This window comes from Leucopleurus acutus (genome assembly GCF_964270905.1).
Source record: "Leucopleurus acutus genome assembly, chromosome: 12".
Classification (NCBI taxonomy): Eukaryota; Metazoa; Chordata; class Mammalia; order Artiodactyla; family Delphinidae; genus Leucopleurus; species Leucopleurus acutus.
Window position 1 is genome coordinate 25,702,063 of NC_139154.1, and position 17,762 is coordinate 25,719,824.

General features: G+C 37.7%; 1 protein-coding gene across 3 annotated transcripts in view; it reads left to right on the plus strand.

The window, feature by feature from the left end:
- The window catches only part of GCC2 (GRIP and coiled-coil domain containing 2), a 36,009-nt gene continuing 18,247 nt past the window's right edge, over nucleotides 1–17,762 (plus strand). For all 3 annotated transcript variants that reach the window (XM_082851519.1, XM_082851518.1, XM_082851520.1), the window contains exons 1-10: nucleotides 1–65; nucleotides 179–235; nucleotides 1,173–1,257; nucleotides 2,385–2,452; nucleotides 6,697–6,801; nucleotides 7,590–10,046; nucleotides 10,776–10,845; nucleotides 13,329–13,429; nucleotides 13,523–13,621; nucleotides 17,246–17,365. In XM_082851519.1, coding sequence (XP_082707645.1) covers nucleotides 60–65; nucleotides 179–235; nucleotides 1,173–1,257; nucleotides 2,385–2,452; nucleotides 6,697–6,801; nucleotides 7,590–10,046; nucleotides 10,776–10,845; nucleotides 13,329–13,429; nucleotides 13,523–13,621; nucleotides 17,246–17,365 — 3,168 coding nt within the window. In that variant the 5' untranslated portion in view covers nucleotides 1–59. The remainder of the gene's footprint in view (nucleotides 66–178; nucleotides 236–1,172; nucleotides 1,258–2,384; nucleotides 2,453–6,696; nucleotides 6,802–7,589; nucleotides 10,047–10,775; nucleotides 10,846–13,328; nucleotides 13,430–13,522; nucleotides 13,622–17,245; nucleotides 17,366–17,762) is intronic.

The window sequence follows — 17,762 nt, forward strand, 5'->3', positions numbered from 1 at the left end:
TTGACCCGCGGCGGGGCTCCGCAGGAGTCAGCGGGCGGAAGTGCGGGCTGCGGGTGGCCATGGAGGTAACGCGGGGGCCCGGGGGCCGAGGGACCACCGCCCCTCCCCGCCTGCCCTCCCCGCCCGCCGGGGTCCGCACAGCCGCATGTGACCGGCTGGCTTTCGTTGTGTTTTGCAGGAGCCTGTTCACGACGGGGTGGCCTCGCCGGCCGCTCCTGGGACCGGGAAATCCAAGGTGAAGAGACGCTGGAGCGGCGGGGTCCTGCCGGGAGGGGAGGGGGCTCCCTGGGGGACAACTTTCCTCCGGGCTCTCGGCCTGAGCTGTCACGGTCGCGCGTTTAGTCCCTCCTCTCGGAGCTCCCTGGTGTGACGCCTGAGTTCGTCTCCTTGCCGCCCGGCTCAGCGCTGCTGAGAGATTCCGCAGGTTCCCAACGTTAGATGAAGCCGTCTGGCTTGTGAGGTCCGAGCGGTGGGCGGGCGTCGCGGTCTCGGCTCTGCCTGCGCCTCCGCTGATGTGAGCGATGTGAGCACTGGTCACCGCTGGGGCCCTGAACGGGCGCCCAGGAGATGGGGACTTGCCGCCGAGGTTTATTGTTTCAAGCTGACTTTGAGACACTCGCCCAAACACTAGACTGCATTGAAGCTTCACGGTAACCGTGAGATAAATAATGTGGTTATGCCAGCTTTATGCCTAAGAAAACTGAGCCCGCAGGGGTTAAGGAACTTTTCCTGATTTTTAGGTAAAGCCTAAACGCACCCTGATTCATCTTATCGCTGTAATTAGGCTTACGTGTTTTCATGTGGCCAGAGACTCCTTTCAGCCTTGAATAGGACGAAGCAATTTTACAGATCTAAGGAACTTTACGTAGAATTAGTCGCAGTTCCCTAATTTTGCAATTAAATCAAAATCTATAAAGTGTCTTAACCTGTAACAAGGATATCTGTAACGTAAGAGGATACGTGCGATTTTCTCTACATTTCATAATAGTTGCTGAGCTAATAATTATTGAGTGAAACTTGCATTTGCTAATCTTAAAAAATGTGGTGCTTGGTTGACATAAATATCTATTCAGTAGGATGTTTTTTATTTTTAGGCAGACTTTATGTTTCTTTTTTGTGGTATAGTAGAAACATGAATTCTCCCTAATTGGTAACATCACTGACTCTTCCAGCTGGAAACATTGCCCAAGGAAGATCTTATCAAGTTTGCCAAGAAGCAGATGATGCTAATACAGAAAGCTAAATCAAGATGTACAGGTATTGGGTTGAAAATATTCGTCTTGACCGCAGTCTTGTTTAATCATGGTTACAACTCTTAGTTTTGTAATAGTACATTGGCTTGTTTTGTTTATCAGCGAATCCAATAATATTAGCGTAGTGGAATCTGTTATTACTTAGCATTGTAAACTTTGCTTCTGATATTTTTTATTATCTCATATCCCTAAACTGCAGTTACCTTTGAATTAATAAAGTCAGGGAGGAGGATTTTAAAAACAGTTTGTTAAAGTTCAGCACTTTTTTTTTTTTTCTCATGTGGATCGTATATTCTTCTGAGTAAAGCATTTTCTCCTAGAGTTGCCAGTTGAAATGTTAGAGACATGAAGTTCTGAGCCCAAGGAAGTAAGAAGAGGCCCCAAGTAAAGTAGTAAAAGATTTCTGTTCCTGGAATTTTGAAATATATTTATTTACTGAAGTTGGTTGATGGCCTATTCAGTTTCTCTTTCTTTATATTCCAAAAAGACAAAGATATTAGTATCCTTTTTTAATATGTGTAGGTGAGCTCTTGAATTTTCAGTAACTTAACTGCCCTGCCTAAAAGCCAAGACTTATTTACTACTAGAAAAGGTCAAACTGTGTTTCCGGAGGTTGGATCAGCTTATGATAAGAGAGTAATTTATTTGGAAAGATGTCCTAGGCTCCAGACCTAGACATGAGTTGATGAAATAGATTAACATGTATGTTTAATATGAGGTTAGTTGTTGCTTTAAGATTATACAGTAAGAAGTTATTTACAGCTGAAATAATGTCTGGGATTTGCTTCAAAAATATCAGGATGCATAAGACAAGAGGGGAAGGAGGAAATGAATACAGGTTGGGATGAAACAAGGTTGGTCATGTAATAATTATTAAACCAAGATGATGAAGCATAGAGATTAATCGCACTATTCTCTCTGGGTATTTTTAATTTGTTTGGAGTTTTCCATAATAAAAAGGAAAATAAAAGGTAATGAAGGGTGAACTTAGTGCTTCCTCAACATATCTGCTGCTTCTTAAATGTATTCTAATTTATAGTGATTTTTTTTTAAGAATGTACTTATCACTTGAGCCAGTAATTATTTTCTTCATTTCTGAACTAGTATCTTTTTATTTTTTTAATTGTTTAGAATTGGAGAAAGAAATTGAAGAATTGAGATCGAAAGCTGTTGCTGGAGGAACTGATGATATTATTAAGGTAATGAAACAGTTGTAGTATTGCTTTAATTTTCACTTCTTTACTTAGAGGAGATGCCTGATGATAAGTCGGATTTCCTTGAGGGCTGTCAGCCTGCTTGAGCACTCTCTGGCTTCCGTGCCTTTTGTTCCACTTCCTCTCTGCCCTTGGTTCCACTCTTCACCTTTCTGGTTGACTGTAAAAAGAGAGGTGAATGACCTCTGCGTCCCTTTCTGTTCTGAAGTGGTATTACTTTCTGTCCTTTCATCCTTTACACACTGTAATTATGGTTATTGCTTCAGTCTCAGGCCTGCTGTTCCCTCTCGCCATCAGAAAACCCAGCCACGCTCAGGACTTTGATGATTCTCTCCATTCCCATGGTTCTTTGTTAAACACATCATGTCTTACTTGCTAACCGTACTTACCTTGATAACCCGTAACTGGGCTCTCTTTCTCTTTTACTTCTACATACTCTTGTCAGGTGATAGAATGTTGTTTTTATATTGTTATTCCCTGGTTAAGATCCTGAGTTTCTCATTCTTACTTATGTGCCCGTAATGTAATTAAATGCTTTTCCTTCCCCCACTTGGCCTACCTTCTTTAAAGTTTCTTTGCTGTTCAAAGCTCTGCAGAAATTGTTTTCCTTGCTTTTGCATGTTTGTAATTTGAGTCATAGTATCTATCTATTCTTTGATTATATGTTATCTTGGTGTCCCAACTTGTGAGCCATGCACAATTGAGGGACTCCCATGAAGCTACTACCAGGAGTCTTTAAATCGCTGTGCGTACCTTGCACTACCATTTTGTTCTTCATTTAGCTAGAACAGTGTATGAATCCTGAATGGTGTGCGCAAATACCATTTGGATTCGTAATGCGCCGATTGGTTGAAGCATTATTGAATTCGTAATGGTTTTGTTTATTTGGTCACTATGTATTTCCCTGATTAGTAATAGCAGAAGTACAACTCCATGTAGTTAAAGAGCTCTGACTGTGGAGCCAGACCACCTGATTCACATCTTCAGACCCCTGCTGTGCCACACACCAGCTATGTGACCACGTTTCTTTTTTTTTTTTTTTTTTTTTTTTTTTACGGCTACGTTTCTTAACTTCCTTCTCTTCCTTCATCTGTAGACTAGGGATAATAATAAGGCCTACTTTCATAGAGTTGTATTATGAGTTAGTACATACAGTACGTAGAGCTGGATCTGTCACATAAGTACTCAATGGTTTTATTATTACCATATATTATTTGGGGGATATTTTCTACACACATGTATACATACATCCATCCATGCACACCCGCACTAAAAAGGAGATTTCTGTATTTGAAAAGAGCACTGCAGAGATTCTGTTCTAATTTTGCATCAGTTAACTCTTGGCCCTTAAAATACTTTTCATGCTGTTGCATTTCAGAATATTCAAATATCTGTCCCTTATTTCCTCCTTATCAATGTATTCTCCCCTTCTGTCAAAACTACTCCTAAAAATTTAAGGGTAGAAAATTTCTCTCAGTTAGCTAACTTTACCTTTCAGGTTATTAATTTAATATTAAAGCATGTTATCCTGACCACTCAAGTCTCAGAAAGTAAAGGTTGGTAAAATTAAATGAGAATGAAATCTTTGGTTTCCAGTGTTAATGAGAAAATTACATTGGGGAGTGATTGGCAGAGCTGTGCATCAGTTATTCAGTTGCTGTAAGTAAGTTTTCTGTTTTAGGAAAATCATATACTGCAATGTGATATGTCCTCTGCACCTCTGGAAAAGGGAAAAGACTTTCTTGCTATGTTTTGTCTCTTCACTGGGAAAAGTACACTGGAAAAACATGGCTTTGAATACAGAATTTTCTGTCCTTCATAAAAATGTATGGCTTTTTACAAGTTTTAGTTATTAAAATTTCTGATAGTCATCTTCTAGTGCATTGAAATACATCTAAAGTTTTACTGCAAACCTGGCATATTTGACTTTTAAAAAAGAGGAATAAAAACCCATATTTTCCATGTCAAAATTTGAGGTGTATGGTATTACAATGAACTTATATGCTGCTTCCAAATGCAAGAGGGAGGTAAAAATTGCATGTCAAGATGCGGAATTTCTAGTACGTATCACTTATTGTTTTCTCTTTGGTGGAATCAAATTTGTATTTCCTAGGAAATAACTGTCCATTTGTGCCTCTACTCTTTAAGGATATTTAAAGCTGTTTTCAGATAATGTCCTCTGTATATCTCCTAAAATTATTAATGTTTTCAGGCTTCCCCTGATAATTTACCAAACAGGAGTTTACATTGCAATACTATGCAATGTGAAAAAACTAATTTTAAAACTAAAATTGTTTTAACAAAAGTAATATATGCTCATGATTTAGAAATAGTACTAACAACTAAATAACTTATAATTCTAAATAGCTTATGGAAATTATCTCTGTATTTCTGAATAATATGCTTATACTGCTTTTCTTTGATTTATCCCTTGGTGAGACATTTAGCTATTAACTTCCTGTTACAACAGATGAAAATTTAGCTATCTTTCACAATGACTCCTACTTGCCAACTGGTCAAATAGATCAAATAATCGTTATATTTTTTTCTGGACACCTGCCTCCTAAAGCCTTCTGTCCTGTGCTAATTTGGTCTGGTTGTTCTCCAGGTCTGCTGTGGTTTTCCTGGAGTCGGCCTTTTGCCATGATCCAGTGAATTATACTGCTTTCATATGTTGGCCCCCCCACCCCGTTTGCTGGGTCACAGGTCATTCACTTTCTTGGTTAACCTCATTTTGGTAGAGCATGTCCTTCTCCAGCTTCCTAAGAACAGATGCATAGGAGGAAAATTTTTGTGTCATCTTGTATTTAAAAGTGGCTTTATTCTACTCTCATGTTTGAATAATAGCTATAACTTGGTATAGAACTCTAAATATTTTCTACATCTGCTTTGTTTTTGTATTTTTGAACAAGAGTTTTTCTTTATTATTTCACAAAAGAAGTTCAGAGGCAGTTCTGGAGTGATAGTTGACTAAGGTTTCTTTAGGATTTTATCTTGGTTTTAATGTTTAAGATTAACTTTATCTAAATTCACAGTGAAATGGGTCTGTGATTTTCCTATCTGTAGAGTCCTTGCGTAATGTTATCAAGTTATGCCAGTTGTGTAGAATAACTTGAGAATTCTTCTTGCTTTTTGTTTTGTCTGAAAAAATTCGTATGTAATTGGGATAATCTGTTCTTTGAAAGCTTGATAGAACTCACCTATAAAACTATCTGTTCCTCCTGTTTTCTTTGGTGGACAATTTTAAACCACTAGTTTGATTTTTAAGTAGTAATAGTATTGATGATGCTTTTTTTTTTTTTTTTTTTTTTTTTTTTTGCGGTACGTGGGCCTCTCACTGTTGTGGCCTCTCCTGTTGCGGAGCACAGGCTCCGGACACACAAGCTTAGCGGCCATGGCTCACGGACCCAGCCGCTCCGCAGCATGTGGGATCTTCCCAGACCGGGGCACAAACCTGTGTCCCCTGCATTGGCAGGTGGACTCTCAACCACTGCACCACCAGGGAAGCCCGATGATGCTTTTTAATTTTTTTTCTTGAGTTACATTTTTCTAGGAAGTTTTATCCATACCATTTTACTTTTCAGTATGATTGGCAGATTAATAATTAATCATAATATTCTTCTTAACTGTATAATCTGTAATTTATATATGGATAGGTTCCCCTGTTATTCATAATATTGTTTGTGACTTCTGTCTTCTCTTGATCAGTCTTACAAGAAGTCTATTTTGTTAGCTTTTTTCAAAGAACTGACTCTTGGCTGTTCTATTTTCCACTTCATTAACTTCCTTTCCTGCTTCATTTCTGCAGGAGGTAAACTTCTCTGGGGTAGGGGGGACACTGGTGATTTCTTGCCCATTATTCTAAGCACTCCTGATTGAGATTGTCAGTCAATCCGATTTTTGAACCTGACTCTCCAGTTCCTGAGCATTTAGTTTTCTAATTAGTGTTTGCCAGCTTCTCATGTGTTTCCCTGCACAAGCCCTTAGGTTATAGACTTCTTGTTCTTTCTAACTCACGTCTTCCATGTCCTCCACTTTCAGTTTTCCAAAGTTATATTGAAATTTTTCATACCCTTATGTCTTTTCTCCTTTTTACTTTGCTCTTATGTATATAGCTTTTTAAATATTCTTACTTTAGCATGGTTTGGAAAAGGTGAGGAGGTAATTATGCATGAAGTCAATCCACCATTTTTAACCTCAGGCAAACAAATCATCCTGTTCCAAAACAGGCATTGACCATACGTCTGGATGCTATGCTTTTGGAAAAAGCAGAGACTGAGCAACAGTGTGTTTCTTTGAAGAAGGAAAATATTAAAATGAAGCAGGAGGTTGAGGTAAAGCAACATTTTATTTTTTTTTTGCTTTTTATTAACTTACATAGTATAGTTATGCATTTTAGAGCCAAGACCTTAAAAAGCATCTGATCTGATTTTAACTGTAATAGTTACAGACAAGGAAACAGATTGATATTTAAAAAGAAAAATAACTGAAATCACCCAACTACTTAGAGATAGAGCTAACATTTACTTGTTCCATTGTGTAATCTTCATTTTAGTTGTAATATTCTTTAATAAAAATGGGAAAAAATACCTATTTTATAAAAAAAATTATCTATTTAAATAAGTTGATTGTCACACATACTCTAAATGTTATCTAAAAGAAAGAAAGAGAGAGAGAGAGAGAAAGAAAGAAAAAGAAAAAGAAAGAAGGAAGGAAAAGATAAAAGAAAAGAAAAGAAAAAAGAAAGGAAAGAAAGTTATGTATTCAGTTCTGGGATATTCAACTGTCTTTTGGGTCTGTGCTAATTTTCTCCCAAAAGCTGTATTACTCTATTCAGGAGATATTCATTAAAGCCTATGACTTAATACAACTTACATAATTTATTACCACTTAAAGGAAAATTAAATTCAGAGATTTCCTAGCTTTTAGTTATTTCTTTGAGTAACCTATTTAGTACTGCTTAAGGTAGTCAGAGCTTCTAAGCAGAATTCTTGGAATCTCAGTATCATATTTCTTTATGTACATTTCTGCTCATTTCTTCTTTTATGAGCCTATGTCTAATTTTTCCTGAGGGCAGGGGTTTGTTTTATCTTAAATAATTTTTGTGTGCTTACTTTTACAGGATTCTGCAACTAAGTTGGAAGATGTGCGCGAGGAGTTTGAACAATCACAAAGAAACTATCTGAAAGAAATGGAAAATTTGAAAAATGAATTAATGGCAGTACATTCCAGATACAGTAACGATAAAGCTGGTTGGCAAAAGGAACTGGAGGAAGCATCAAAAAAACAATTAGAGCTTTCAGAACAAATCAAATTTCAGAGTGATTCTGAAGATAATGTTAAAAAACTACAGGAAGAGATTCAGAAAATTAAGCCGGCCTTTGAGGAGCAGATTTTATGTCTGCAAAAGCAGTTAGAAGTTGCCACAAATGAAAAGGAGCGAGAAATTACTCATCTCCAAGGAGTCATTGAGGCTAATTCTCAGCAGTACCAAAAAGAAATTAATAGTTTGCAAGAGGAACTTTTACAGTTGAAATCTACACACCAAGAAGAGGTGAAAGAATTGAAGTGCCAGATTGAAGCATCTGCTAAAGAACACGAAGCAGAAGTAAATCATTTAAACCAGCTAAAGGAGAACTTAGTCAGACAGTGTGAGGCAAGTGAGAAGAACCTTCAGGAGAAATATGAATGTGAATTAGAAAACGCAAACCAGGAAAATCAGATGTGTTCTTTGCTCTTACAGGAAGATACTATTGTAGAACAAGCAGTAAATGAAAAAGTCAAACACTTAGAAGATACCCTAAAAGAACTGAAGTCTCAACATAGCATCTTAAAAGACGAGTTAACTTACATGAATAATCTTAAATTAAAGCTTGAAATTGACGCCCAGCATACAAAGGATGAGTTTTTTCATGAACGGGAAGATTTAGAGTTTAAAATTAATGAATTATTACTAGCTAAAGAAGAACAGGGGTGTGTAGTTGAAAAATTAAAATCTGAGCTAGAAGATTCAAATAAACAATTTTGCTGTACCGTAGAACAACATAACAAAGAAGTACAGAGTCTTAAGGAACAACATCAAAAAGAAATATCAGAACTAAATGAGGCATTATTGTCAGGTTCAGAAAAAGAAAAATTAACATTGATGTTTGAAATACAGGGTCTTAAGGAACAGTGTGAAAACCTACAACAAGAAAAGCAAGAAGCAATTTTAAATTATGAGAGTTTACGAGAGATTATGGAAATTTTACAAGCAGAGTTGGGGGAATCTGCTGGAAAAATAAGTCAAGAGTTTGAATCAATGAAGCAACAGCAAGCATCTGATGTTAATGAACTTCAGCAGAAGCTCAGAACTGCATTTAATGAAAAAGATGCTCTTCTTGAAACCATGAATAGTCTCCAGAGAGAAAATGAAAAGTTATTAACACAGCAACAAATTGTACCAGAACTTGAAAATACCATAAAGAACCTTCAAGAAAAGAATGAAGTATATTTAGTTAGTCTCAGTCAGAGAGATACCATGTTACAAGAATTTGAAGCAAAGATAAGTTCTCTTACTGAGGAAAAAGATGATCTCATAAGTAAAATTAAAGGTTCTCATGAAGAGGTGGAGACTGTCTATCACAGACGTGAAAGGGGAGAAAGGTTTATTGTAGGACCCGGGGAGAAAGTGGAGCAGACTACCCAGTGCAACAGTGAGCTAGAACAAAAGGTAAATGAATTAACAGCACAACTAGAAGAAACCTTAAAAGAAAAGGATCAAAATGACGAAAAACTGGAAAAGCTTATGGCTCAGTTGAAAACTCTCTCTGAAGACCAGGAAGCAGTGTCATCTGAAGTGAAGTCTCTTCATGAGGAAAATAGTAGACTGTGTTCAGAAAAGAACCAGTTGAGCAGGGATTTGGAATCTCTCCTATCTCAAAAAGAAGGAGATTTTATGCTGAAGGAGCAGATTTCTGAATTAGAAAAGAAACTTCAGTTAACAGTTGAAGAAAGAGATAATTTAAATAAACTTTTGGAAAATGAGCAACTTCAGAAGTTATTTGTCAGAGCTCAGTTGTGTGGTTTTCTTGAACAAATGGAGTCAAAAGTTTCAGAAAAAAGTGAAGAACAAGATGTTGTAAGTGTCCTACAAGCTGTAGGTGAATCCTTAGCTAAAATAAATGAAGAAAAACACAACTTGGTCTTCCAGTATGGTAAAAGGGTAGCAGAGTTAGAAAAAGAGATTAAGTTTCTCCAAGAAGAGAATGTGATTCAATGTGAGGAACTTAGGTCTTTACTAAGAGACCATGAGCTAGAGAAACCTCTCTTAAGGAAAGAGTTAGAAGAAACCCTCTTGGAAAAAGAGGCCCTGCAGTCTGATCTTCTAGAAATGAAGAATGCTAATGAACAAACAAGGCTTGAAAATCAGAATCTCCTAATTCAAGTTGAAGAATTATCTCAAAAATTATGTAGTAAAAATGAAAACCATAATGAAAAAGAAAAATATTTTATAAAGGAACTTGAAAACCTAAGGCCATTACTAGAACAAAAAGAATCAGAATTGCAAGATGTGAGAGCAGAGTTGATATCATTAAAGGTACTATTAATTTGCATTTTATTGATTTTAAAATACTTAGTTCTAGTCATAGACTCTAGAAAATATATTATTGCACTTTGAAGTCAGAAGTAAATTTTTAGCACTTAAGATCACATGCATATTTCTGAAAGTACATTAAACATTTTCACATCACACCTTATCACATTGATCACTTTTTGGTTTTAGATCATTTTAGAATTTTGTTTTTATATAAGATTAGATGATTAGGGGGTTAAATGTTAAAATTGTATAATTAGTTACCAGCAAAGCTACAAGTAAACATGGAAAAATTTGAATTTCATCCTGTGTGGTATGCATATTAACTTAAAGAGCACTGCTGAGCAGAAATGTAGGCTAAAGTGGTATTTAATTTTAGCCAGAAATTTAGGGTTTTTTCCCCAGATCATGACAGGATAAACTATAATCATCGTTTAATCTTTCCTTATTGCATTATGTAGTTGATATCTGTTGGGTGGTTCGTCTTGGCCTTGGATATTGCTGTTTTTTATAGTGAAACACATGACCTATACTATGTTTATAGTAAAAAGCATCATGCTACATGCATGATAAGGTCAGAATTACCTGGTCTATCAAGGGAAGAGAAAGACTGTTCACCAGATTGCTTTTTGTATGAATTCTCTTTGATAATGATTTTTTTCATGCTTAACATGACGGCCAGTACATCATCGGGAATGCAGTGATTGTCTTTGTTTTTCCTATAAAATCTAGGATTCCTTAGAGAAATCACCTTCTGTAGAAAGTGATCAACCTTCAGTAAAAGAGTTTGAAGAAAAAATAGGTAACTATGGTTTTGCATATGTTGTCACAGTTAATTACACAGATTCTTCTTAGTGTTAGAATAGATTGGGAAGTATTGTCACCAATTAATGAGTTGTTAAAAACATGAGTAGCTCTCTCTTCCCGATGCCGCCACTCTTGCCCCGCTGCCATCTGCTTGCCTTCCCTTTCAAAACTCTCACTTTCTATTGTTTAATCCAAAGGAGTGATGTGATTCCATTTATAAATGGTTCCATGATTGGTTTTGGATTTTTCATGCATTTAGCAACCTTATTTGAATGCCCAACTACCTAGGCACTGGTAATAGGAAGGGGGTTAAGATACACACCACGCAGACCGTGTCTTAAAAGAACTCACTGCAAGAAGGGGCTGTTACTGCAGTACTTCGGGGTGTGGACAAGGTACGCTGGTGACAGTACAGGAAGACATGATTAACTGCTCGTTTTGAGTTAGGAAAAACATCACAGAATAGGCTGTACTTGTGTGTTGAAGAATAAGAAATTTGACACGAGAAGAAAGGTACTGCAGCAGGAGGAAACAGCAGGTGCTTGTACGTTAACATCCATGACGTCCAGGAGCCTCCTAGGAAATTCTGGAGAGGCAGGAGTCTGAGCGTGAAAGGGCTGGTGTGTTGTGCAGAAGAGCTGGGACTTCCCCATACCCATCTATTCCTCAGAGTAACATTAGGAGGTAGCTCTTTTATTCCCATTTTAAGATGGAGAAACAAAAGTGTTGTGTGATGTACCCATAATTCCCCAGTTTAATGCCCAGTGGGATTGGTGGGGGAGAGGGGACGGGTGGTTGAAAGAATTTGGAATGACCCACAGTTTTCTGTAATGGATGACTGGGGAAGGTCGGGTTAGGGGAGAGCATGAGTTCAGTTTTAGACAAATGAAACTTAATTACCACCCCAACTGGAGATGTCAAGTAGACTACTAACTGTGCAAATCTGGAGTTACGGGGAGAGGGTTAGACCAGATAAGACTCCACGCTTAACACAGTGGGCATTAAAAGCCATGAGGTTGAGATCCCAAGGAAGTGAGCGTAGGAAAAAAGACGAGGACCAGAGACAGTTCTCTGTCAAAAGTCAGAAAGATAGAAAGAACCAAGGAGAATGAGAAGGAATAGCCGGTGAGGTAGAGCCGAGAGCACAAGATGTCTTTGAAGCTAAGACAGATGAAGTACAGGTGGAGGAAGTGCTTGAGGAGGGAAGAAGGGTCGCACTAGCAGTCAGAGCTAACCCGAGCTAAGCAGCACCCAGCTCATTGGCGACTTGATAACACTTGCCATGATGTACTGGAGCCAGAGCCTGGTTGAAGTAGGTTCAGGGGGAAAATGGGGGAAGAGAAAGGTGAGGAGGGCATGTATAGACCACACCTAGAAGGAGTTTTGCTATAAAAGAAAGAAGACATGGGACAGTGTCCAGAGGGGAGGCGTGCTCTTTTGCCTTTCTTTGTGTGATGTTTCACCTGTCCTATCATGACCCTCCCCTGCCCTCTTTAGCTGCTTCCACTCTTTGTTCCTGACCTTAATCTCTTTGGTGATATTTTTCTTATTGCATGTTTGTAAACTGTTGGGAAAAAATCTGTTAGGGGGATTTGCTGCACAAGAGAGGAGAGAATTGCTACACTGATGCCTGAGTAGGTGAGACTATGCAGGATGACATGCAGAAGTGGAACACTTGGCCTGTGCAATGGGCACACACAGTGCACCTGTCGCAGCCAGAGGAGGGCAGCATACGTGAACACAGGTGCTGTGAACACTGGATGAAGAAGCAGGGACAGAAATTCAGATCATAGCTGAAGTTAAGCAGAACCAAGAAGTAAGATCAGGAACACTGGTGTTTAAGTCGGGGAGATGGCTAGGGAGGATATGGGAGAGACCCAGATTGGACATGTAAGCAGATCGCAAGCTCAGTTGTAAAAATCAGACCCACCAACCAAGAGGCATGTGCCTATGGATCATAAATGTGTACGTGCATCTGATATCGCCTCTGCTTGATCCTGATCTGCACATCACCGCCTAAAAGCCTAGCACACTTGCGTTTCCAGGATATCTACTGTTAAAGGGGTCCTGACAGCCTCTCCAGTTTATAGACACTTAGGAAATGGCTAAAAACAGTAGGCTGGGACTTCCCCGGCAGTCCAGTGGTTAAGACTCTGCACTTCCACTGCAGGTGGCACGGGTTCTGTCCCTGATCAGGGAGCTAAGATCCCATATGCCACGTGGCATGGCCAAAAAAACAGGCTGTTTTGGAAGATTGAAGAAAATGAAAACCCTTTACATTGTTTGCCTCATTTAGAAAATAAGTAAGCTTTACTTTGAAAGATAGATATTAATATTTTACTTTATTTTAATCTCAGATTGCAGATTTTGTGTTCCAGATTAAAGATCCATTTCTAGGGCTAAAGTAAGTAAATAATGGGTGTATTTTCGCTCTTTTCCTTTGAGTCTATAGATAATTGTTTCATTGTATGTTTTTAGCATATCTGGAAGAAGAATGCAAAGACAAAGAGGAGAAACTAGAGAAGTTAAAACTAGTTGCTTTGAAGGCAAAGAAAGAACTAGGTTCTAGCAGAAAAGAGGTAAGGTGACTTAAAAAGGCAACGTTTAAGGAACTTACATGTTAGAAAATCAAGTTTGTCTCTACATAAAAAACTATTGTATATTTAAAATAGGCCCAGACGCTCCGGGAAGAACTTGAATCTGTTCGCTCCGAAAGGGATCAGGTGTCTGCTTCCATGAGAGATCTCATTCAAGGAGCAGAAAGCTATAAGGTAAAAATAGTTATTTTAATAACAAGCTATATTTGTGACTTCTGAGTTAAGGAATGTACTAGAAATGTAAAACTCTTGTCCATAACATAATCACCTTGTATTTTTTAGTAAATCTTTTTTTCTATTTTTTTGTGTAATGTATCATCCTAGTATCAGATTTTAAGTGGCTAAGCTTTAAATATGCCTTTAAGCTATTGTTTTTTAAAACTAAATTTCTGTTTTGGGATTTCCTAATAAAATCAGTAACAAAAAAGATGGCCATTGTTACTGTTATTATTTAATAGTCTTCTGGCCAGGTGAATAAATGTGAATGTTAGACATGTCTAACACGAAAGTGAAAACATTATTTGAAGGCAGTATTGCTTGTCTACCTAAATAACATGAGAATCTATTATAAAAAATATAAGAATTAAAAGTAAGAGAGTACCATTATATTTATTTATGCATTCAAATATTTATACAGCCAGGCTAAGTACTGATTACTGGGGAGACGGTGGTCAACCAAGTAGACGGAGTTCCTGTCTGCTTGGGACTTAAATTCCAGTGGCAGACAAAAATCCAAGAAAATACTGTGTGGAAAAGTAAAGGCGGGTAGGGGGAGGAGAGTGGCCAGTAGTCAAGTGGGACTTGATGGAAAGAAGAAAATACCAGAGTAGTCCAAAAAAATGAAATTTCAGGAAGAACTTTAATGAGACTAAGTGAAAAGAGGAAATTGACATCTTGCTCTACCAGACACTAAAATTTATTATAAAACTACATAATATGATACAGTTCTGATGCAAAAATAAGGCAGGTTAATTGAACAGAAGACAGAGACTTCTGGGCACTTCCCTGGCGGTCCAGTGGTTAAGACTTCGCCTTCCAATGCAGGGGGTGTGGGTTCAATCCCTGGTCGGGGAGCTAAGATCCCACATGCTTTGGGGCCAAAAAACCAAAACAGAAGCAATATTGTAACAGATTCAGTAAAGACTTTAAAAATGGTCCACATAAAAAAATCTTTAAAAAAAAAAAAAGAAAGAAAAGAGACTTCTTTATAAAAACAAGCACTCACAGGCCGCAGGCACTCTTCTGAGTGCTCCACATGTCTTGTCACACCTGATATGTGTGTGATAAGTATGTTGTTAACGTTGCTGATTCACCGGTAAGGAATCAGAGGCACGGAGGTCACAGAGCAAGTAACTAGTAGGGCTGGGGTTGGATTCAAGCAGTCTGGTCCCAGATCTGTTCTTTTACCAACTAAACTGTGCAACCCCAGTAAGATTTGAAAACTGAGAAGCCAATGCGGAAGGAATCAGAAAACTACTTCAGGAAAATTTGGTTAGATTTTTACTTCATGCCACACACCAAAATAAATTCTGCAGTTTTGTCAAAAAATGAAAGCGATTTTTTTTAAACCTAGAATAAAATACTTGATCATTCAAGCTCTGGATACAAAATACTTTTCTCAACCTAAAAGCAGTTAAAGAAGTTACAAGGGAAAAGACAAATTGAACTAGATAAAATATAAAATTGACATATGAAAATATGACAAGGGGTTAGTATCCTTAATATATAAAGATATAAGTCCATGTTTTAAAAAACACTTCTTGGAAATTCATACGTGAGGTTGTCTTTTATGAGCCATTAGGAGCTTGCTTCTTCACATTTTCAGAACCCATATGATTATTATCTCCTGCAAAGGTAGACCAGGTATACCAATTTATTTGTTTAAAATATGTATTTCAGAGGACTGGGAAAAAAAGAATAGAACATCCAAGAACTGTGGAACAGCTGCACAAAATATAGCATATGCATAATGAATGCCATAGGAGAAGAGAAAGAGCAACAGAAATACTTGACACAATAATGACTGAGAATTTACCCAAACTAAGGTCAGACGCCAAGTTACAGATCCAGTAAGCTGAGAGAACACCACACATGGTACATACCAAAACAGTGACACCAAGGCAAGTCATTTTCACACTACAGAAAATAAAAGATAAAGTCCTGAAAGAAGCCATAGGGGAAAAAATAACCTTATTTATAGAAGAGCAAATATACGAATTACATCCAACTTCTCAGAAACCATACAAAAAAGAAGCATGTGGAATGAGTTAAAGTGTTGAGAGAAAAAACCCACCAACCTAGAATTCTGTGCCCTGTAAAATTATCCTTCAAAAGTGAAGGAGCAATAGAGTTTCTCAGATAAAAATTGAGACACCTTGTTGTTAGTAAACATGCCTTTCAAGAAATGTTAGAAGTTCTTCAGAGAGAAGGAAAATGATATAGGTCAGACCCAGAAGAGGCAACACAATGTTTTTTGCTTTTGGCCGTGCCTCGCATGTGGCATCTTAGTTCCCCAACCAGGGATCAAACCCAGGCCGCCTGCAGTGGAAACATGGAGTCTTAACCACTGGACCGCTAAGGAAGTCCCCAACACAATATTGAAGAAGAACAGAAGAACAAAGTGGGAGGATTAACCTACCCAACTTCAAGACTTACTGTAAAGCTACAGCAGTCAAGACAGTGTGGGGTGATATTGGTGAAAGAATAAACAGAACAGTGGGACAGAATAAAGCCTAGAAGCAGACCACAGATACAGTCAGCTCTTGACAGTGGAGCAAAAAATCACCTTCAGCAAATGGTGCTGGAACAACTGGACATCCACATGCAAAAAAAATGAATCTGTCCACAGGCCTTACACCTTCACAAAAATCAACTCAAAGTGGGTCACAGACATCAGTGTAAAACACAAAACTATAAAACTCCTAGAAGATAACATAGGAAAAACAGGTCATCTCCACCCTCGATGACCTTGGGGAAGACTCCAAAGGCACAATCCATGAAGGAACCGATAAGCTGTACTTCTTTGAAGGCCACTTTCAAGGAAAACTCACAACCATTTTGTTAGTTATTTTGTACAGGGATTCATTTTTATGCAGGAGAGCAGTCAGTAGTCCAGGAACAAGGCAAAAACAGGGTTTATAAGAAGCAGGGAGAGGAAACAAACTACAGGCAATCCGGAAACAGTGACTCTCATATATTTTGGAGGATAACCCCACAGGCTGGTGTATAGCACAAAGGTCAGTCCCAGGATTCTGTCCTTGAGTAGGGGCCAACTAGGAATATCAAAGAAAAAAATTCAGTTGGTTTTAGAGTCTCCAGAAATTGATGAATGTTTTGCATCAAAGGGTGAGACTATAAAATGTCTTCTTGTGTTCTTCGATTAGCACCTCTGCCTCACCTCAGGCCAGGCCCGAAACAATTCCCTCAGCAGAATTCTTTAGGTGGAGTTAACAGGACCAGGTTAAACTTTTTCTCCTCCCTCCTTAAATGTTGTGTGCATTTCAGAAGTTTATTTTTGATGACTAGGATATATAACTGGGAGATGCTATATTGTATACATTTTAAATCCTCTTCCCTTGAATAGATTTCCCCACCCATACTAAAAGTCGTCTGGATTATGCTAATTATATTATATAACATATAATATATTGGGTATTCTATCAAATGTTGAACCTAGGTAAATATTTCAGGCTTCTGGAATGAACTCATAAATCTTGTATTAAGATGGCTCAGTAATACAGTCTGGCTGATTGAATGTATGATAATACCCTAAAGTTAAATCCTTGTCTTTTGTTGAAGAATCTTGTATTGGAATATGATAAGCAGTCAGAGCAGTTGGATCTGGAGAAAGAACGGGCTCATAATTTTGAGCACCAAGTAGAAGACCTGACAAGACAATTAAGGAATCTGACTTTTCAGGTAACTTTAAATTGAGCAAATGCATACACGGAAATTGTAATAAGTATATTTCAATTCTAATATTTTTTTGCACAAAAAATTAAATTTAATACATAGTCAGAAACTTTATTTTCTTTTTCCCACTGTTGGGAGAAGAATATGACAGAAAACTAGCCACCATCCCGTCTTATTGCTGTAATCTCAGTTCTGGGTTTTTTGTTTTCATTTTTTCATTTCCGCCTTTTCCTCTGTTAGTGCTGCTGGTCTCTTGTAATGTTTGCCAAATTAATATCAACAGTAGTAGTGTTTTAAACTTACTCTTGATTTTACGTTTTCATTCTGTGGAATCGATTTTGAAATCTTCACTTTTTTATGCTATGCCAATATTCTCATTAATGTTGCATTTTATTCTTCCTCT